The sequence below is a fragment of the Dunckerocampus dactyliophorus genome, chromosome 4 (assembly GCF_027744805.1).
Source record: "Dunckerocampus dactyliophorus isolate RoL2022-P2 chromosome 4, RoL_Ddac_1.1, whole genome shotgun sequence".
NCBI lineage: Eukaryota > Metazoa > Chordata > Actinopteri > Syngnathiformes > Syngnathidae > Dunckerocampus > Dunckerocampus dactyliophorus.
Window position 1 is genome coordinate 37,004,106 of NC_072822.1, and position 23,019 is coordinate 37,027,124.

At 39.8% G+C, this 23,019-nt stretch overlaps 2 protein-coding genes across 6 annotated transcripts; both read left to right on the forward strand.

Annotated features, from left to right (window-relative positions):
- Positions 1 to 478: 478 nt before the first annotated feature.
- Positions 479 to 8,764, forward strand: LOC129180518 (gastrula zinc finger protein XlCGF57.1-like). 3 transcript variants are annotated; one of them, XM_054775083.1, is made up of 2 exons: positions 479 to 729; positions 6,621 to 8,764. In XM_054775083.1, the coding sequence occupies exons 1-2, from the start codon at positions 576 to 578 to the stop codon at positions 7,943 to 7,945; spliced, it is 1,479 nt and encodes a 492-aa protein (XP_054631058.1). In that variant the 5' UTR covers positions 479 to 575; the 3' UTR covers positions 7,946 to 8,764. The 3 variants fall into 3 exon arrangements, with proteins under 3 accessions (XP_054631058.1, XP_054631059.1, XP_054631057.1); XM_054775084.1 differs by lacking the exon at positions 6,621 to 8,764 and adding an exon at positions 2,696 to 4,940; XM_054775082.1 differs by lacking the exon at positions 479 to 729 and adding an exon at positions 5,044 to 5,441.
- A 489-nt stretch (positions 8,765 to 9,253) lies between these two features.
- On the forward strand, positions 9,254 to 21,091 carry LOC129180517 (uncharacterized). 3 transcript variants are annotated; one of them, XM_054775078.1, is made up of 6 exons: positions 9,254 to 9,539; positions 13,650 to 13,757; positions 13,832 to 13,857; positions 14,126 to 14,230; positions 14,336 to 14,476; positions 14,587 to 21,091. In XM_054775078.1, exon 6 carries the CDS (start codon positions 16,507 to 16,509, stop codon positions 18,310 to 18,312), a length of 1,806 nt encoding a protein of 601 aa, XP_054631053.1. In that variant the 5' UTR covers positions 9,254 to 9,539; positions 13,650 to 13,757; positions 13,832 to 13,857; positions 14,126 to 14,230; positions 14,336 to 14,476; positions 14,587 to 16,506; the 3' UTR covers positions 18,313 to 21,091. The 3 variants fall into 3 exon arrangements, with proteins under 3 accessions (XP_054631053.1, XP_054631054.1, XP_054631055.1); XM_054775079.1 differs by lacking the exon at positions 13,650 to 13,757; XM_054775080.1 differs by lacking the exon at positions 9,254 to 9,539 and having other exon boundaries at positions 13,181 to 13,761.
- The last annotated feature ends 1,928 nt before the right edge of the window (positions 21,092 to 23,019 follow it).

Here is a 23,019-nt window from a genome sequence, read left to right on the forward strand (position 1 = left end):
TTATTATTATTATTATTATGCTAGCTATGAGATAAATGTCTATAAAATAATAAAAGCCTGTCGTTAGTGCTAGAGTCCCTCTATGGAGAGGGACGATATATGGAGGGACTCAGGTTAGTGCGTATTGCTAGTGACACCTCGTGGCCAGTGTAGTACACTTCACCAACGTCTTCATTTAGAAGATTTTTATGCTTGAAAATGCTTAATTTCGGCCAGGAATATGTAACAAACCGCGATCATGTATGAATGAATTATATTTTGAGCTGCGATGGAGCGAGGGAACACTGTGTAGAGCATTATTTTAATTAATTAATAACACTCATTTTATAGCAGTCCTCAATACCACCGTACGATGGTATAAAGCTACAAAATGATGGTGAGCCAAAAAAGGGGTAGAAAGGTTAACAAAGTGATACATTTGAGTTGCTATGTGTAAAACGGACAAAAGAGGGCAGTGACGCGTCGCAGTCGACTCAATTCAGAAGCGGAAAAAGAAGAAGAAGACGAAGAGGGAACGAAAAGATGACAAACAAAAATGTAGGATACTCGCTGAAGGGCATAAAAAAGACAGGGAAATGTTCAAAGAGCTGCTGAAGGAACGAATGGCGGCGGCCGCCGACGACATATCGGACATGTTGGACGGAAACATGGCGGCAATCGAGGCGGAACTTTGTCGCGCGAGACACGAGAAGAAACGACGACGACTGGAAGCCGACGACGTGCGACCAGGTATGCTACATATTGAGGGCACTTTTATTTTGGTTATTGTTTTTTTATTTTACATATATACACACACTTAAATCATGATAGCAATGCGTGTAGAGAAGGAAGCGAGAGGAGAGCGGTGCATCATGGGAGGTGTCCAAGCGGCTAACAGATGTACGGTGGAGGTCTGCTATCAACAAGGTGATGGAGTGAGGACTCATGAGGACACATGGCTCACGATGTTGGCGATGTTTTGGAAACGTTATTAGATAAACATTGCCACAGGTGATGTTGTAGTGCAGCAAAGTCGCATCTCCGAATGCTTTATTATTCATGTAACCTGGGGGGTGGGGGCGTGGGGGGGGGTCACAAGACGAGATTTCCACACGACTTGTAAGAAAAGTACAATTAAAAAAAGACAATATATTGCAGTCTACGTTAAACCCTTCCACACTCTGTCCACCCACCCAGACAAAGAGGCTGTTTGACTGAAAAAGGGCTCACTCCGTTCATGCCGTTGTTCTATGGAACAAACGTGACATGTTATTTTCTTTTATTGTTTGTTTTTCATATTACACATTTTTTAATCATATTTTCTTGAATATTTCAACTCTATGCTACTAAAATGAGATTGTTTTTCCTAAAATTAATCATTTTCTCCTAAAATTGCGTCTTTTTTCTCGTTACAATTAGACTTTTTTCTCTTAATATTTTGCCTTTATTCTCATAAAAGCGTTTTTTCTGATGTTTTTTGCAATTATTTCTTCTTTTTTCTTGTAAATGTTTTTCTCATAATGATGACTTTTTTCAAATAAAATTAGGACTTTAACCTCGTAACATTATAACTTCTTCCGCAAGCTAATTTTCCAAAAATGACAACATTATTATGTTTTTGTTTCGAATATTTAATATTACAACTTTTGAAAATAACATTTTTTCTTGAATATTTCAACTCCATGCTGCGAAAATGAGATTATTTTTCCTAATATGACATTTTTTCTCGTTAGAATTAGACTTTGTTTCTCTTGATATTTTGATGTATTTATTTTTTTTTATGTATTCTCGTAAAATGAAATGATTTTCTTCTTGCCTGTTTGGAGGCGGGAAACGTGGAAACTTTTCTTCTCTTCATATTTTGACTTTATTCTCTTAAAATCACAGGATCAAGGCCAGCAAAATGATCATTTTCAGTTATTAAAATTAAAATCTCTTAAAATGAAAGCTGTGTTTTTCCCCCATTCCTGCTGTTTTTTACATTTTGCAACCTTCTTCTCATAAATCCTCTCGTGATTCTGACTTTATTCCCATCATACTGTGACTCTACCCTGTAACGTTATTACTTTTTCCACAGCCTAATTTTCTAAAAATTACAACTTTATTTAGATTTTTTTGTTTGTTGCTCATTTTCCAATAAACAAATTCATATTTCAACTCACTGCTAAAAAATGGCATTAATTTTAGATCATTCTCGTAAAATTGCATCTTTTTTCTTGTTGGAGTACAACTTTTTTTTCCTTAATATTCTGACTTCATTCTCTTTAAAATTACACCCGTTTTTTCCATTTCTGCTGTTTTTTTTGTTGTTGTAATTTTCCAATTATTTCAACTTCCATCATGTAAATTTGACTCTATTCTTGTAAAAATGTCTTTTTTTCCTTTCATATTTCAACTCTTTGCCACTAAAACGATGTTGTTTTCCTCATCATCTTACGAGTTTAGTGCGGCTGTTTTCTCTGTTTTTCTTCCTGCCTGTTTGGAGGCGGCAGACGAGGAAATCACGCACATGGCAATATGGAGACCGGCAAAATGATCGCTTTCATTTATTGTCTAATTGATTAATTGATTGATTGATTATCGTCCCAGGCCTGCAGGTTTTTTTTTTCTGAACGACGTATCTCGTGACACTGCTGGTGATCGGTGTATCTGTGGTCGACACAGATACAAATCGTCAATTCAAATCCCACAATAATTCCTGCTTGCGTCCCAGCAGACCGGGGGAGTTCCGCTTTGGAGCCGGAGGATGCCCGGCCCCCCCACGTTAAAGAGGAAGAGGAGGAACTCTGGATCTCCCAGGAAGGGCCGGATGAGTCTGATTTGACTCTCGTCTCTGTGAAGACTGAAGACGAAGCGCAAACGGGCGACCTCTCAGCCCCGCCGTCGGATGGCGACGACACCTCCCCAGAAGGGGAAGTCGGGGAGGACGCCCGAGAGCCTGTGAATAAAAAGGAGACGGGGAAAGAATGTTTCACCTGCTCGGTTTGCGCCAAAGTCTTTTCCTATCAAAGCGCTTTGACCCGACACACGAGAACGCACACGGGGGAAAAACCCTTCAGTTGCTCCGTTTGCGGCGATAAATTCTCCCTGAAGGGCAACATGATCAAGCACAAGAGAACGCACACTGAAGAAAAGCCCTTCAGTTGCTCGTTCTGCGGCAAAGGATTCTTTCACAAGGCCAACATGCTGTCGCACACGAGAACGCACACCGGGGAGAAGCCGTTTATTTGCACGGCGTGCGGCGACACCTTCGCTCACAAGGCCTCGCTGACCGCGCACACCGTCACGCACACGGGGGAGAAGCCTTTCGCGTGCGCCGTCTGTGGCGAGCGCTTCTCCTACCACAGCAACCTGAAGTCGCACACACGCAAACACACGGGGGAAAGACCCTACGCTTGCTCCGCGTGCGGCAAGAGGTTCTCCCACAAGGTGAACATGGTGTCGCACATGAGGACGCACACCGGGGAGAAACCTTTCGTTTGCTCGGTTTGTGGTGAAAGCTATTCGTACAAGCGCAGTCTGAACAATCACATGCGGACGCACGTGTGAGGCGGGCACAGAGCGGGCTCCTCGTGACGACCAGCTTTTAGGATTGCTCCTACGAGACTGGACATAACGGTATCTTCTCACGATGTCAAAGATGTGCTTACAGCTGCAACAGCACGTTCTGCTGTTTTTCGGCACATTTGTATTCTACGTCTGCCGTCACATTTTAGGTTTGTGCTTCAAACGTTCGTTAATTGCAATAAAAGGTTTTGACCTCTTTTTACTTTTGCCTTTCTTGCAGGCGCCCACTTTGACATTTTTGTTTTGTAGAAAGGCTAAAAAAAGAGAGGTATCCAGGTCTGTTGCGATAGCAACTTTTGCTGGTTGATAATTGTGCTACAAATTATCCTCGATATTATCGGCAACATTTTTGGAGACCGTTTTTCCACAAATTATTGTCACGAGTGGTGTAATTCACATTTGAACCACTAGATAGTACTCAAGTATAGTGTACTTGTGGGAGACATGAGCTTGTTTTTGCAACGTAGCCAGCTACACTGCCTGTGAGCACACACCATTTTGCACTCTTTTCTTTATATTTACTTCACCAGCCAAGTTTATTCTTGTAAAGTTGTGGCTTTTTTTCTCCCATTACGATACGACTTTTTCTCATATTTTGACTTTATTCTTGTAAAATTACAGCCTGTTTTTTTTCACATTTTCTTTTTGCAATTGTGAATTTATTCCGATTAATATTTTGACTCTATTCTCATAACATTTTAACTTTTTCCACAACATAATTTTCCAAAAATTACAACTTTTTTTTTGTTTTTGTTGTTCATAACACTACAATTTTTTAAAATATTTTTTTCTTTAATATTTCATTTTTATGCTACTAAAATGACATTATTTTTCATAATAAGTATGACTTTATTCTCATAATATTATGACTTTATTCTTGTAAAATTACTGCTGATTTTTTCCATTTTTGCTGTTTTTTTTAAATGACTATTATTACTTATTAATGTTCTCGTTAAATTACATTTTTAGAATGTGCCTCGGGCCAATAAGTAAAAAAGCTGCCAGCTTTGGAAACCGCAGAAGTAGAGACGATACACATTGGTGCTGTTTTGTCTTTTACTTTTGTACATTAATAATTGTAAGTTTACAAATAATAAACACAATCGGTATTTTGTCTAATGGAGATGGGGCTTTGTTTTTTTTTTTTTATAGCTATTGGTTCCATGTTGAGCTTATAAATAAAGCCATGTAAATAACAAACATCTGATATAATTGGATTGGTGCATTATTTTTTTTAAAATAAATCAATTTGAGCAACAAAAACAGAAGAGACATTTGTGAGCGAGTTCTCTTTCAAGAGCCGAAATTCCCATCAGTACGACCGCAGCAAGCCGTCTTGCTGCGGTCGTACTGCAGAATGGCGGCAGTTATTCACATCACTACGGATGGAGAAAACCGTCTTCAATACCGCTGCAACATGGCGGCAGTTATTCACATCACTACGGGCGGAGAAAACCGTCTTCAATACCGCTGCAAGATGGCGGCAGTTATTCGCATCACGACGGATGGAGAAAACCGTCTTCAATACCGCTGCAAGATGGCGGCAGTTATTCACATCACTACGGGCGGAGAAAACCGTCTTCAATACCGCTGCAACATGGCGGCAGTTGTGACGCCTCGGCTGCCGTAAAAACCACCACCGAAAAAGAAAAAGGCGGAAGTTAGCGAGAGGACCAGAAAGAAAAGCCCCAGCGCAAAACGCAACACCAAAATGTCTTTTAGCAAAGAGTTTGTAAGGCAGCGATTGATGGCGGCTGCCGAGGAAATACTGACGCTGTTTGAAAGAACGATGGCGTCCTACGAGGAGGAACTTTGTCGAACAAGAGAGGAGAACGAGCGACTTCGACAACAACTGGAGGCTGTTAGCAACACTGAAACCGTGCAACACAGCAAAGGTGTTTATGTTTTTTTTAAATTTATGACAACATCACTACGATCGCACAGTGGCCTGCAAAATAGGGAAAAGTTAAAAAGCTCTATATCTGACTGATGTAGTAAATTATTATATAGTAAATGTAGCACACAAAATACGTTTTAAAAAAACATGGCCCAAAATGTAGAGGACGTCAGCCATTTTGGTTCGATGTTTGCGCTGTCGGGGCGCCTCTAAAAACAAACTAGCGGGTTTTCATCCAAACATAAACGTATATACAACATGAGTATTTCCCACAAGACTGCAGGATATCTGTGGCTTTTGGATGGAGGGGGCGGTTGCAAGCTGACGTCATCGTCTAATTTGCATAATTTGCATTGACGCAGAACTTAAGTGTTTGCACGTGGACAGGTAAAAGGGAGCTTTTTGGTTTGTCATACGAAATAAGTGATCGTGATCTTATGTTTTTAAACCTTATTTAACAACGGAATGGGAAGTTATTGACCAAAGATGAAAAAAACATATTTTGACTTCATTTTTGTAAAATTACAGCAGTTTTTTCCATTAAAAAAAATAAATGACATTTTCTTCTTGTAATTATGACTTTCTTCCCATAATATTATGACTTGATTCATGTAACAGTATAACTTTTTCGGCAACCTAATTTTCCAATAAATTAAATAATTTTACGAGTTTGAAAAAAATGTAAACTCTATGCTGCTAATATGACTTCATTTATATCACGAGGTTATTCTCGTAATTGCGACTTTTTTATTGTTAGAATGAAACTGTTGTCTCAATATTTTTGGTTTTATTCTTGTAAAATTACAGTTGTTTTTTTTTTCAATTTCTTCTTTTTTTATTTTCCAATTATTTCTGCTTTCTTCTTGTAAATTTTTATACTTGTAATTATGACTTTAGTCCCATAATATTTTGACTTTATTCTTGCAACATTATACATTTTTCCTATTTTTAGCCTATTTTTTTGTTTTGTTTTCTTTGTTTCTCATAATATTACCACTTTAAAAAGGGTCTTTTTGAAAAACATATTTTACATGTAATTTGGCTTTTTTGACAATAATTTGCCCGGAGAAAAAAAACAAAGCTGTGTGTTGGCCGGACACACAGCTGCAGACATCTGCTGGAGAAGAGATTTGCCACATCTAAGCTAAAGTGTGTTTGTGTTGTTTGTGTCCTGCAGACGTCCAGCAGCTGATTGGGCATCAAGAAGAACATCCACCTCAGCCGGAGAGGGGGAGTTCCACTTGGAAACAGGAGGATCCCCAGCCCCCCCACTTTAAAGAGGAAGAGGAGGAACTCTGGGTCACTCAGGAGGGAGGGTGTCTTTTACAGCCAGAGGCCTCAGCGAAGACTGAAGACCGCACGGACAGCCTCTTAGCTCCGCTACCAGATAGCGAGGCCGAAGACGCTTTGAGCAGCGATACAGACCGTGAAGGAGACACGAGGCCTCCCGCTGACAACAAAGAGTCCGAGTGCTGTAATAAGGAGACAGGTAAAAAGCGTTTCACCTGCTCAGTGTGCAGTGAAAGCTATTCTTACAAGTGCAATTTGACTCTGCACATGCGGACGCACACGGGAGAAAAACCTTTCAAGTGCTCCGTGTGCGGCGAAGGCTTCATCCAGAAGGTGGCTTTGATTGCGCACACAGCAGCGCACACGGGAGAAAAACCTTTCATCTGCTCCGTTTGTGGCAAAACTTTTTCTTACAAGAGCAATTTGAACGCGCACATGCGGACGCACAGCGAGAAACCCTTTGGCTGCTCAGTTTGTGATAAAAGATTCGCCCAAAAGGTCAACATGGAATCACACATGAGGACGCACACGGGGGAAAAACCTTTCGGTTGTTCGGTTTGTGGTAAAAAATTCTCCCACAAGGCGAACATGGTGACACACCTGAGAATACACACAGGAGAAAAACCTTTCACTTGCTCAGTGTGTGGCGAAGGTTTCGCTCAAAAGGTCGCTTTGGTGGCGCATGCAAACTCGCACACGGGGGAAACACCCTTCAGTTGCTCGGTTTGTGGTAAAACATTCTTTCAAAAAGCCAACATGGCGTCACACATGAAGACGCACACTGGAGAAAAACCTTTCACGTGCTCGGTTTGCGGCGAGAGTTTTGCGCAAAAGGTCACCTTGATTACGCACACCAGAACGCACACGGGAGAAAAACCTTTCAGTTGTTCCTTTTGCGGCAAGGAATTCTCCCAAAAGTCCAACATGGTGTCGCACACGAGAATCCACACGGGGGAGAAACCCTTTGCTTGCTTGGTCTGCGGCGAAAGCTTTGCTCAGAAGGTGTCTCTGGTCGTGCACGAAAGAACGCACACAGGAGAAAAACCCTACTGTTGTTTGCTCTGCGGTAAAAGGTTCTTTCAAAAGGCGAACATGGTCACGCACATGAGAACACACACGGGAGAAACAACCTTTAGTTGCTCCGTCTGCGGCAAAAGGTATTCTCACAAGTCCACGTTGATGACACACATGCAGACGCACAGCAGAGAATAAGTATTTTGCTGCCGTGTTTATTGCTGACATGAAACACAAGTGGACCCTGACGTCGCCGGTTCAATTCCAGTGTCGAGCTCAGCTTCCCAACTACGCTTACTTTCATTCTTGTGACTTCCTCTTGGAGATCAGTAAAGTATCTATCCATCTAGGTATTGTTCAAAGGGTATTTTAGTCTTCTGAATCACTTGTTTGGCCAATCTTCATTTTGTAACGCTCCATTCTGCGGCTGATAATCCAAAATCCTGCTTGCTGTAATCAAAGTTGAATTATGTAAAAGGAATGACAACTTTTGTAACGATACATACTCTGCAGTACATACTTTTGTTTTAAAGAGTGGGAAACAAAATCTCTGGGGGAAAAAATAGGAAGATAACTTTTGTATAGTCGTGGTGTGTTGTGACCTGTTGCGTTTTATAACGTTACTTCATTTTTCACTCAGTTATTCCCCGATTCTTGTCTTATTGTGTCGCCACAACTAACCACGCTGAGGTTAGCTTCCCGCTCGCCAGCCTTATGAAACCAACATGCAGTGCGACCGTCTGTCCTCTGATTGTCTGTCTGTTTTTTGTCACACTTCTCCGTGTGAAAAACATTTTAGCTAAGACACCCACTCTTGTTTTTTGTGTTACATTTGTGAAACTGCAATAAAGGTACATTTCGCTACCTTTTCAGCCTCTGGTCCATATTAGACCCGGTCCACCTGGAAAACCACTTGGCTTAGACTTCACAAAGGTGGATTGGATTCATCTGCAGACCCCAGAGATTCATAAAAACATGGTTTCCGATTTATGACACCTCCATTTTATTTGTAAAAATAAAGGTACATTTCTCAATGTTTTCAGGCTCTGTGATGTGTTGTGTTTTCTTTTTGTTGGAGCGTGAGCAAGTGTGTGCTTGTGCTTGTGTTTGATGACCACCCATCACAAAGGGTGCTGATCGTCGGCGGGTGAGGGAAGAAAGGGACTGAAGATGGCCAACACCGTTCTTACGGAGGCACAATAATCCCCTGGGCGGTGATCATGTGTTCTGTCGCTTTCTCATTTGTGAAACCTTTATTTTATTTGTGAAAGTGCAATGAAGGTACATGAAATGTTTTTTGTTTATGGCTCCGTGACTTCCAAGTTAGCAAATAAGACGTGCTGTGGTTGGTTGGGAACATAGCCGTCACATTTCTACTTGTACCGCGAGTCACTTTTAGTGTTGTTGGCTGTTTATTTTTTATTTTTGCGTGCACATTGTTTGTAGTAAAAAACTGTTTTCACAGTGACTCCCATCTTGAGCAGTCTGCAATACCGCCGCAACATGGCAGCAGTGTGGCCTCATTCATGGTTGCAGCCAAAGAAGAAGAAAAGGGCAGAAGTTAGCAACGTTTCAGGACACAAAGGACGACAGCGACCAAGTTGAATCCACTGAAAAGCATTAAACATGTTGAAGGAGAGACTAATGGCGGCGGCCGATGAAACATTGGCGCCGTTTGAAGGAACGATAGCGTCGAGCGAGGAGGAACTTTCTCGAACAAGAGAGGAGAAGGAGCGACATCGACAGCAGCAGGAAGCTGTTAGCAAGACTCGCATTGTGCCACACGTTCAAGGTATGTTTACCGACTAGGAAAATGTGGCCTATTATAGATTTTCTTTCAAATTCTGTCGCCGCATAGCGATGGCGGACGTTGATGACGCAATCAGACCACGTCCCGCAAAATTGGGAACGACACGCTTTTTGTCAATAACAAGAAAGAATAAATAACTTGAAATCGTTTTCATTGAGCAGATTAAAGTGTACGTTCATTTTAATAGTCAATTTGTGCAATCATGGATGTAATATTTCGCACGGGTATTAAATAAATGAAGAATCGATTTCATACTGTAATCGCTTTCTTTACCATATCCAAACAAAATGTAGTTTTTTTTTTACTGTGTTTGCTTGAAATATCCTATTGGGAAGTGATTCAATTTCAAAGCGTACAAAACGGCGAGTGTTTGCTTGAAAAAGACGGAGACAAGACAAGGTTTTAACATTGCTGTCCTCTGTCATTTATCACTGTTAATTGGTTCCAGACCCCACCGGGATAAGTGAAGTTCAAAGTATTTATATGTATTTAGAAATTGAATATTTTGGCATAGAAAACCTAATTACAACTTTCTGAATACGCTTTTTAACATTGTTAGAGCCCTCTAGACATGCAATAACACCCCTATAGTCACCTTTATACTCCTATTAGCCAATATAGTAGACATAATAGTGGTTATTATACATGTAATAACACCCCTATAGTCACCTTTATACTCCTATTAGCCAATATAGTAGACATAATAGTGGTTATTATACATGTAATAACACCCTATAGTCACCTTTATACTCCTATTAGCCAATATAGTAGACATAATAGTGGTTATTATACATGTAATAACACCCTATAGTCACCTTTATACTCCTATTAGCCAATATAGTAGACATAATAGTGGTTATTATACATGTAATAACACCCTATAGTCACCTTTATACTCCTATTAGCCAATATAGTAGACATAATAGTGGTTATTATACATGTAATAACACCCTATAGTCACCTTTATACTCCTATTAGCCAATATAGTAGACATAATAGTGGTTATTATACATGTAATAACACCCTATAGTCACCTTTATACTCCTATTAGCCAATATAGTAGACATAATAGTGGTTATTATACATGTAATAACACCCTATAGTCACCTTTACACTCCTATTAGCCAATATAGTAGACATAATAGTGGTTATTATACATGTAATAACACCCTATAGTCACCTTTACACTCCTATTAGCCAATATAGTAGACATAATAGTGGTTATTATACATGTAATAACACCCTATAGTCACCTTTACACTCCTATTAGCCAATATAGTAGACATAATAGTGGTTATTATACATGTAATAACACCCTATAGTCACCTTTACACTCCTATTAGCCAATATAGTAGACATAATAGTGGTTATTATACATGTAATAACACCCTATAGTCACCTTTACACTCCTATTAGCCAATATAGTAGACATAATAGTGGTTATTATACATGTAATAACACCCTATAGTCACCTTTATACTCCTATTAGCCAATATAGTAGACATAATAGTGGTTATTATACATGTAATAACACCCTATAGTCACCTTTACACTCCTATTAGCCAATATAGTAGACATAATAGTGGTTATTATACATGTAATAACACCCTATAGTCACCTTTACACTCCTATTAGCCAATATAGTAGACATAATAGTGGTTATTATACATGTAATAACACCCTATAGTCACCTTTACACTCCTATTAGCCAATATAGTAGACATAATAGTGGTTATTATACATGTAATAACACCCTATAGTCACCTTTATACTCCTATTAGCCAATATAGTAGACATAATAGTGGTTATTATACATGTAATAACACCCCTATAGTCACCTTTATACTCCTATTAGCCAATATAGTAGACATAATAGTGGTTATTATACATGTAATAACACCCTATAGTCACCTTTATACTCCTATTAGCCAATATAGTAGACATAATAGTGGTTATTATACATGTAATAACACCCTATAGTCACCTTTATACTCCTATTAGCCAATATAGTAGACATAATAGTGGTTATTATACATGTAATAACACCCTATAGTCACCTTTACACTCCTATTAGCCAATATAGTAGACATAATAGTGGTTATTATACATGTAATAACACCCTATAGTCACCTTTATACTCCTATTAGCCAATATAGTAGACATAATAGTGGTTATTATACATGTAATAACACCCTATAGTCACCTTTATACTCCTATTAGCCAATATAGTAGACATAATAGTGGTTATTATACATGTAATAACACCCTATAGTCACCTTTACACTCCTATTAGCCAATATAGTAGACATAATAGTGGTTATTATACATGTAATAACACCCTATAGTCACCTTTACACTCCTATTAGCCAATATAGTAGACATAATAGTGGTTATTATACATGTAATAACACCCTATAGTCACCTTTACACTCCTATTAGCCAATATAGTAGACATAATAGTGGTTATTATACATGTAATAACACCCTATAGTCACCTTTATACTCCTATTAGCCAATATAGTAGACATAATAGTGGTTATTATACATGTAATAACACCCTATAGTCACCTTTACACTCCTATTAGCCAATATAGTAGACATAATAGTGGTTATTATACATGTAATAACACCCTATAGTCACCTTTACACTCCTATTAGCCAATATAGTAGACATAATAGTGGTTATTATACATGTAATAACACCCTATAGTCACCTTTACACTCCTATTAGCCAATATAGTAGACATAATAGTGGTTATTATACATGTAATAACACCCTATAGTCACCTTTATACTCCTATTAGCCAATATAGTAGACATAATAGTGGTTATTATACATGTAATAACACCCTATAGTCACCTTTACACTCCTATTAGCCAATATAGTAGACATAATAGTGGTTATTATACTGTACATGCAATAACACCTAATATAGTAGACATAATAGTGGTTATTATACTGTACATGCAATAACACCCAATATAGTAGACATAATAGTGGTTATTATACATGTAATAACACCCTATAGTCACCTTTATACTCCTATTAGCCAATATAGTAGACATAATAGTGGTTATTATACATGTAATAACACCCTATAGTCACCTTTATACTCCTATTAGCCAATATAGTAGACATAATAGTGGTTATTATACATGTAATAACACCCTATAGTCACCTTTACACTCCTATTAGCCAATATAGTAGACATAATAGTGGTTATTATACATGTAATAACACCCTATAGTCACCTTTACACTCCTATTAGCCAATATAGTAGACATAATAGTGGTTATTATACATGTAATAACACCCTATAGTCACCTTTACACTCCTATTAGCCAATATAGTAGACATAATAGTGGTTATTATACATGTAATAACACCCTATAGTCACCTTTATACTCCTATTAGCCAATATAGTAGACATAATAGTGGTTATTATACATGTAATAACACCCTATAGTCACCTTTATACTCCTATTAGAGAAATTTAGAGAAACAAAATGTCAAAATGTGATGACGTCATATAAATTTAATCATTAAAAGAAACTAACTGTCAAAATATGATTGATGACTTGACACATCAGATGACATCATTTTTTTAAACTGTGAGTAGAGAGGTCTTAGAGGGCTGCGGAAGGGGAGGGGGTGTGGGCGAGATTCTTGGGGGCTGATGTGTGTGTGTGTGTGACTCTTGAGTGTGTGGGTGTGTGCTGTATATATTATTAATAAGGTGGGCCTCGACTTCCCACGGGAGAAGACAATGTGCTTGTGGTTTTAAAAAACATATCTGATGGGGGTGTTTTTTAGGTAACTATAATCAATAGCGGGGGCCTCTTGGCTCCCGTGTCAATAGCAGGGGCCCTGTGGTTCACATGAGATCATTTTAATACCATTTTTATAGTAGATGGGGGGTTTCTTTGGACTGATCCGTGGGGGTCTTTTTTAGCTAACTAATCAATACTAGGGGCCTCATGGTTTGTATAAAAAAAAAGACAATGTGATTGAGGCTTTAAAAAACATATCTGGCACTTAAACATTCCTCCCCTATTGTATAAAATGGAATAAAAGGCAAGTGTCGACGGTAGGTTTCCAGATCACTCGCAAAAATCAGCGAACAACGTCAAGACAGAGAGTTTGAACACAGAGCCTGGAGACGACTACAAGACATCGGACATTGACATGGGCTGTTGCATGTACGTAACTTTCATATTGTATATAATTTATCTAGGGTGTTTAGCCTGAAAGGTAATTTTTTTTCTACTTACAGGAGAGCTGCATCTTCACCAATTGAAGGTACGTTTTCAAATCATGTAGCTGAAAGAAATTTCTTTAAAGTTTATGTTTCTCTGGATGCGTGTGTGTGCGTGCGTGTGTGAGTGTGTGTGTGTGTGTGTGTGTGAGTGTGTGTGTGTGTGTGAGTGTGAGTGTGAGTGTGTGCGCATGTCTCTCTACCTCTGAGAGAGAGAGAGAGAGAGAGAGAGAGAGAGAGAGCGAGCAAGGATGTTGATTATATAATATATATTGGGGAAAATAAAATAAATTGATTATGTTTGATTTCCAGTGATCGATCTGACTTCACCGCCACCAGTGGCCCTAGTGTTACCGGTCCAAAACCCAATGCAGGGATTTAATGTGGACTTTATAACGCCTCAAAACCAGGCACAAGGTAAACAATCGTGTGTAGGTTTAGTTTAATACAGGATGATGTCAGGAATTAGCTCTTTATGTTTTGTGTAAATGCTGATGACTAACAAGATCCTCTCTGACACAGGATTTGTAGAGGGCGATCGCTCTACGATAGACGGGGCAGTTTGGGGACAGACTTCGGGATTCGTGGAAAACACTTTAACACCGCCGGTCCAAAACCCAGTGCATTTTATTGTGGGGTTTACAAGTCCAAACTCAAGTCACGGTAAGTTAAACAAATGTGTGTCGGTTTTGATGAATTCATATTTATGTCAACAATTATCTCTGTATGTACTGTGTAAATGTTGATGAATAACAGAGTCTGCTCTGTTATAGGGATTGCGCCACTGACGCCCTCAACGCTGGATGTGACAGAGGGAGAAAACGACACAGAATTCGAGGAAAACACAGCAGAGTCCGATGTGGGACAAGAAACGGGACAGGAGGAGACATCTGACGCTGGAGTCTACAACCAGGAAAGATTTCATTATTTTCCAGATAGTGAAAGTGAATATGTTGACATGCAAGCTCTCAATCAGAGGGATATAGTCTCAGACAGTGATGGAATTGAAACAGTGGATTTCAACACCTCTGTGCTAATTGTCAAACAAGTGTTCAGAAGATACATGTATGATATAGCATGTTTAAATCGCCGCATGATTGAGAATATATATAATCAACTTAGACAGAACGTTAGACGCAGGCATTCCGTCAATTCATATTCAGCTAACGCTAGACGTGCCACTCGTGAACAAAGAACACTGCCACAAAGAGTCCATCGCAGGTTGCAATTTGAAGACTAATTTTTGATCGGGTGATAAAGACAAATGGCTGAACCAGATCACAACAATTCCCCTGAAATTAGAGAGCATCTCCTCCACTTGATCTCTGAGATAAACCGAGAAAGATCTGAAGGCGGGGCTAATCAGGGTTCTCCCCGAAACATTCCAATTCTGCCTCAGCATGATTCACCTGAAAGAGGGGGAGAAGTTTTTCTTCCATCCCCTGATGAGCTAATTTCCTTACTCCAAATGTACAGATACCCCTCCCCCGTTCCTTCGCCCGTATCGCAAAGCAATGTTGAATCAGGACCTTGGTCTCCATCAGACAGTCAGTGTTGTGATGCACTCAACATTCTGGAAAGAGGTCATCAGGTGGGGGGTGGGGGCGAGGGTGAACAGACAGAGAGCGTCATCAATCAGAGTAATGAGGGTCAATCTACATCTACGGGGATAAACAACACAAATAGTGCGGCTGTTAATGTTCCAGCACCTTGCACTAGTGATGACATGCATGTCACAAACCGTGAAAGATTTAATAATGTTGAGATTCGCTCTTTCCTTCGCTTTCCACCACCATCTGCAATTCCCAATTTTCGTGAATTTTATTTGAATGTCACAAATGGTTTTCGCGATAGGATTTCAAGCATGATTCACAGAGCTGATGTCCAACCAAATGACGTTATCCAAGTTAATCTGCGTGCTGATCGTTTGCAAGACGATGTCTCAATGAGCGTGCGTTATGGAGAGGGGACAGTGTCACAATTACAGGAACTTTTAGACAGATTAGTCCAGAGTAATATGTCTGTTTTCACCGATGGATCGCTTGAGCTAATTGTCAATTTTGTGAAGGCTCCGCGGGGAGGGGGTAAGAGATGAATTGAATCATGTCTTGCGAGCGAAATTGTGAAGAAAAAAGCACGACATTTATTTGTACTCCCCAATCCTGATCAAACATGTTTTGCTGTAAAGTTAGCATTACTGACAAATCCCAAGTTGACGATTATGGAAGCCATAAAGGCAGGCTGTGACATCCACACCAGAGCAGGTCTGACTGCTGATACAATGGTCACATTCAATGATGTTGTCAAATTTGAGGAGCTGTTAGCGTGTAAAATTGTTATCTTTTACCAAACGTCTGACAGAGAAAAAAACAAAAAACAACAACCTGGTTACATTTCAAACAGGAACACCCGAACGAGACACAATACGGTATCTGCTTTTACACAATAATCATTTTTACGGGATAAATAATATTAAGGGATTTCTAGGTGTGAAGTTTTTCTGTAAACATTGTCACACAGGGTATCAGTGTCAATATAAACATTTCTGTGAAAAAAGCTGCAACATCTGTTGCACAGATTGTAAACAGGGTCCAATTCAAAAAACCTACTGTGCTGATTGCAATCGATTCTGTACAAATAGACAATGCTACGAACGACATCGCGAGAAAAAATGGCATCCGAAAATCAAAAAGATGGCCAGCAAGTGTCAGACCAATAAAACATGTCCTAGATGTAAATCATTGTACTACATATCTATCAGAGATCCTAAAGAGCATACTTGTGCTATCAAGATGTGCACAATTTGTAAACAACCTAAAACAACATTGTCGTCTCGTAACAATGAGTTAGAGCAGACATCAGCTAATAACTCTATGATTGAAAGCGGCGAAGATAAACATGTCTGTTACATGCGTACAAAACGAATCAAATCTGAAAAAGAAATACATGAAAAAAAGATTGTATTTTTTGATTTTGAGACTTCTCAAACCACTGGAACCCATCTTCCGGTGCTTGTAGTGGCTCAGTCACTTAATGGTGAGCGCCGTGTCTGGAAGGGGCATTCATGCGCTTTAAAATTTCTTCTCCATTTCCGACAGAAAAAACATAAACAGACAACTTTCATTTCCCATTTTGGCAAAGGTTTTGATCATCATATCATCTTGAATGCTTATGTAACTCAAGGTTTGTCACCGTCTGTGATAGCACAAGGGAGTAAAATAATCCTGATCCATGATAATGACTTTCAACTTAAATTTATTGACTCGTTCTCATTTATTCCTATCCCACTCAGAGACTTTTCCAAGGCGTTGGGATGTAAGACACAGCTTAAAAAAGGTTACTTCCCACACAGATTTACCGATCTTTCAAAAAATGGCTATAGAGGAAGCTATCCACCGGCCGAGATGTACTCACCCGACGAAATGAGTCCAAAACAAAGAGAGGATTTCCTTGACTGGTATCAGACTGTCAAAGATCAAGAGTTTGACTATGATGCAGAGTTAGTATCTTACTGTGAAAATGATGTTGAAATCTTAGCCGAGGGTGCAAGCAATTTCCGTAATGAATTCATAAAAACAACCGACTGTGATCCTTTTGACAGTGTGACCATTGCTTCAGCAGCTTTGAATGTCTTTCAAACTAAATTTTTAAAACCCAATACAATCGCGATTCCCTGTCCTAACAATTACAAAACAAACAGCAAGGCTTTCTCACATGCGTCTATACAGTGGCTTGAGTATGAGGCCTTCTCACGGGGGATTTCAATAAGACATGCTTTGAACGGCGGTGAAGTTAAATTTGGGCGTTATTCAGTTGATGGATATGGAGAGTTAAATGGAGGGAAAGTTGTCTTTGAATTTCTAGGCTGTTATTTTCAGTGCTTTATGGGAAGTGATGTTTCTCCACTGTCAAAGACTTGTTTTAGCAAGGTGTACTCTGACACTATGAAAAGGCTGAATCGATTACAGAAAGACTACAAGGTGCAAACTGTGGTGATCAAGTGGGAACACGAATGGTGTGTACAGAAAAAAACAGACCCGAATGTTAAATCTTTCTTAGAGAGGTTTCAAGAACCAATTCCGTTAGATCCCAGAGCAGCCTTATATGGAGGCCGTACGGCTGCTATCTGTCTCCGCCATGTTGTCAGCCCAGGTGAGCGTGTAAATTACGTTGATTTCACATCGTTGTATCCGTTTGTAAATGCACATTTTCACTACCCATTAGGGCATCCGAAAATAATTCGAAAGGATTTTGACAGCATTGAAAATTACTTTGGATTAATACATGCTAAAGTTTACCCTCCACGTCAACTGTATTTCCCTGTACTGCCTATAAGAAACAACAAAGGGAAATTAATTTTCACACTATGTCGATTATGTGCACTCATGAACAATCAAACTACTGACTGTAGACACAATGATGAAGAACGGGCCCCTCCAAGGGGTGTGGGTAACGATAGAAGTAATCGAGGCACTGCGAAAGGGGTATTTTCTGGCTGAAATTTACGAAATATGGAACTTCGAAGAGAAATCAGATGTGCTGTTTAAAGACTATATCTACACTTTCCTTAAACAGAAGCAAGAGGCGTCGGGCTACCCTAGCGGAGTTGAAACTCTTCAGACTAAACAGGGTTACATCCGTGACTATAAAGAGAAGCAAGGTATCGATCTTGATCCGGAGAATATTGTCTACAACCCCGCAAAAAGACAGATTGCCAAACTACTGCTAAATTCTCTCTGGGGAAAACTAGCACAAAGATCAAACCAGCTCTAAACCAGTCTGGTGAGCACACCGCAACGCTTTTTTGAATTTCTCTTTTCTAGCAAGTACGACATTTCACAGTTTCACTTCATAAATGACGATATTGCACTTGTTCAATGGCGCCATAATTCTAGGTGCGTCTTACCCCCAGGCGACGCAAATATTTTTCTAGCGGCGTTCACAACTTCTTATGCACGACTTGAACTTTACAAGCAATTAGATTTGCTCCAAGATCGTGTTCTGTACTGTGACACTGATTCTATCGTTTACACAAGCACCCCCTCTGATCAATATAACCCTCCACTCGGTAATTATCTCGGAGATTTGACATCGGAATTAGATCATGGAGACTACATATGCAACTGGAGCGCTGCGGGTCCCAAATCGTATGCCTATCTCACACAACAGGGTAAGGTGACTTTACGTGCTAAAGGGATTACACAAAATTATGAAAACTGTAAAAAATGAACTTTGACAGCCTCACAGATCTGGTAGAGGGATATCTCAGAGAGCCGGACAATCGGCGTGAAATCTCTACACATTACAATAAAATTACTCGCAATATGAAAGCCTTTGAACTCACTAATAAACAACGCATAATCAACTTCGCAGTTGTCTATGATAAAAGACGACTCCTTGCAGATGGAAAAACATTACCATTTGGTTATTAGTTCCAGGATGAAACGGCAGCAATTTCTGAAAAGGACTGTGTAGATTTATGACGGTATGACCTGATGACTTTTCTACCCAGACCTTTTTAGAATTATATCATTGTTTTGTAATTCTATTCTGTTTTTTATATTTTTTATCATGTACATAGCAAACATAGCAGAACTATTAGTTTAAACACTAATTATATGGTCCTTTTCAAATCGCCTCGTGATAAACTGCAGATTAGAATTCTGGCTCAGCAAATGTTCCCCGGACGAAGAGAATAATTTCTTCAGAGTTTTAATGATGCGACTAAAGACCCCTACTCATATTTAATCGTGGACTTAAGACCCTGTCTCTCTTTTGGTTTTAGACTGAGCAGGGCTTTTAAAATGGGGAGGTTTCTTTTAATCCGCTTTGACATGGTTTAAATCACTTTTTATACTGATACACTACAGGCCACTCGTGTGGAAGTATGCCGCTTCTCAGTCGGAAATATTCTGGACAGTCGGGTCTTAAGTCCACGATTAAATATGAGTAGGGGTCTTCTGCTATGTTTTCCTTGATGAAACAAGTTTTGAACTAGAAAGATTACAGATAATTTTCGATGATGTCTATACATTGTAAATGCCTTCATTAATTCATCATGATTCGCCCCAACGTCCATGCAATCATCGACAACTAAAAGACTGTGCTGATTTGATGGAAAAATATTTTCATCCGTCAAAGAGTCAGGGATTCCTTCAATAAATTTAATCTTTACATCTCTAGCCAATTCATCAAACATGGGTTGGTAGGATGAATAGCTCCAGATGATTCGATCGGGAACTCTGGAAAAAGTGTACGTGGCGGCTTTGTACTAAAATATTCACATTCAGCAAGTGACAACTCTGAAATGAAAAGGAATGTTGACTTTGGAGCAACCTCAGAGTTTTCCTCAGCTCTCTTCTTTTGGTCTGCAAAGGCGTATCACTGATGGTGAAAATGTGTTTGTGTTGTGTGGATGTGTCTGGGATAAGACGTGAAATAACAGGTGACTTTTCTTTGCCATGAAGAGCATCTTGATGCTTTATCCTGGCCTACACGTGTGGACGTACTCTACCTTCATCCACTACCCAATATCAAAATGACTTCAATCCAAACCTTTGTGCGCTTTATTCTGAAAAGCCACCTGTCACATTTACTGTTCGTGTGTCAGGATCTGGTTATTAGAAGCATATGTGTAATATGAATGTTTTACCACAATAATACATTCATTGGTATCAGAAATACATACGTTGCTTTGGTGCTGACCTCCTGTATGTTTCTCATGTATAATCAGCACATTCAAAGATACATACTGTATATAATGACATGTCCGTGTATGAGACAAAAAGTCAAATTTATGAAAAAAAATCATAATTATGAATTAAAAACTCAATATTATGACAAGAAATCGAAATTCTGATATAAAAAGTCAAATTATGTGTCATGTTCTGTGTTCTGCTCTGCTGCCCTCTGCTGGTTATGTGTTGCAGCACATCCCTGAACATGACCCAGACCTAATTACACACACCTGCAGCTCATTACCACCGGCCTACTTAAGCTCCAGCCAAACTCCAGACCAGTGCCAGATTGTACTCCTTGACTCCTAGACAACCTGCTCCCTGTACCGCTTTGTCCGGCTCCCTGCTCCTTACCCTGCTCTCTGGCTCCCTGCTTACCTGTACCTACCTGCTAGTCTTTTGTGATCTTCTCCTGTAAGGTTTGCCTGCAGTGTATTTTTGTTATTCCTAGTTTTTGTCCTAACAGCCTTTTGCTGTTAGTGTTTTTTGTTATTGACTCTTCCCTTGCTGGATTTTCCTTATTTGTACTTTGTATTTTCGTTTTGGACTCTTTTTTACATTAAATTGTTCTTTTTGTATTTTCTGCCTCCCTTGTCTGCATTTGGGATCCTAAAATACTCGCCATGTTCCACGGCTGCGCATGAGGAAAAAAACCCATGGAGCACACAAAACACCTTATCAGCCACCTGAAACGCCAGCGCCGCAGGGTTTGAAAAGTGCAAAAGGTTTGCCAGAGACCTCCATGGCCTCACGAGGCTGCTCGGAACGTGTCCCGAATACAGTGCACCTTGCTGGGCCACGGCAGGTGGCTTTTCCCCTCTGTACTCTGGTTCTCATGGTAGTAGTGATGTCATCATACTTCATTAGGACAAAGCAACAAAACCCAAATTGTTCCAGTCCTTCTTAAAGGCCGATATAAAAAATGTTGAGAAAGTTGGCGGAGGTGCGACTAATGGCGGCGGCTGGTGAAATACTGGCGCTTGCTCATAAATTTATGATTTTTTTTTTTTATTCTCGTAAATTTCAGACTTTATTCTCCTAAGTTTATGACTTTTTTTCCTCATTAAGCCTTTGTTTCTCATAACTTCCTCCTTGTAAATTTGCAATTTTATTCTCATAAATTTCCTACAGTGATTATTTCCCAGCTCCCCCACAGTGAAGCAGAAGGCGGGTAGGCGAGCTAGTTTGTCCTTTCCTGGTGGTCGTTCCCGCCTGAGTGGACTGGGCGCGTGCAGAATAGAGATGGGATTTATGGCTCTTTGGAGGGAGACGGCTCTCGGGAGCCGTTCGTCTCAAAGAGCCGTTCAAAAGACTCTTGCTTGTCCCGTTACAGGCGAGGGCTGTTGACGATTTCATCTTTAAAGTATTTCAAATTTCTGCTTGTAAATTTTCTTCTCGGAATCATGACTTTATTCCCATAATATTCTAACTTTTCCCCCAAGCTCATTTTCCAAATGTATTTATTTATATTTTGTTTCTCGTGATATTACCACTTTTTTACAAAATAAGATATTCTTTCCTTTAATATTTCAACTCTACGTTACTAAAATGCGATTATTTTTCTCATCATATTACTCATGTATTCACTTCAAATTGCACCTTTTTTCTCATTAGAATACAACTTTTTTGTCCCGAGTTGACTTCAAAAACACATCAGATCTAAACTGGGGGAAAATGATGTTGAATATGTTTCCTGATAATAAGTGGGTGATGTATTAGTAACAAAATGATGCCACATCATTTGATAGAAATGAAAATGATCACCCTATAGAGGGGGGAAATCAAAGACACCCCAAAAATGAAAGTGAAAAAATGATGCAGCACACTGGTCCATTTAGCTAAAATGTCATTGTAGCAACTCAAAATGATTCTCAGTAGTTTGTGTGGCCCCCACGTGCTTGTACGCATGCCTGACAACGTGGGGGCATGCTCCTAATGAGACTACGGATGGTGTCCTGGGGGATCCATGAGCTCCTGGACAGTCTGAGGAGCAACCTGGCGGCGCCGGATGGACCTAAACATAATGTCCCAGAGTGTTCTATTGGGTTTAGGTCAGGTGAACGTGGGGGCCAGTCAATGGTATCAATTCCTTCATCCTCCAGGAACTACCTGCATACACTAGCCACATGAGGTCGGGCATTGTCGTGGACCAGGAGAAACCCAGGTCCCACTGCACCAGCGTAGGTTCTGACAATGGGTCCAAGGATTTCATCCCGATACCTAATAGCAGTCAGGGTGCCGTTATCTAACCTGTAGAGGTCTGTGCGTCCTTCCAGGGATATGCCTCCCCAGACCATCACTGACCCACCACCAAAGCGGTCATGCTGAATGATGTTGCAGGCAGCATAACGTTCTCCACGGCATCTCCAGACCCTTTCACGTCTGTCGCATGTGCTCAGGTTGAACTTGCTCTCATCAGGGAAGAGCACAGGGCACCAGTGGTGTAGTTGCCAATTCTGGTGGTCTATG

What these genes read in the sequence shown, in the direction of transcription:
- LOC129180518 (XM_054775082.1), top strand. Translation starts at nt 5,258, where the DNA reads ATGTCTTTTAGCAAAGAGTTTGTAAGGCAGCGATTGATGGCGGCTGCC. An exon ending in AACCGTGCAACACAGCAAAG is followed by an intron (nt 5,442 to 6,620) that starts GTGTTTATGTTT and finishes TGTGTCCTGCAG; the next exon opens with ACGTCCAGCAGCTGATTGGG.
- LOC129180517 (XM_054775078.1), top strand. Translation starts at nt 16,507, where the DNA reads ATGGCCAGCAAGTGTCAGACCAATAAAACATGTCCTAGATGTAAATCA.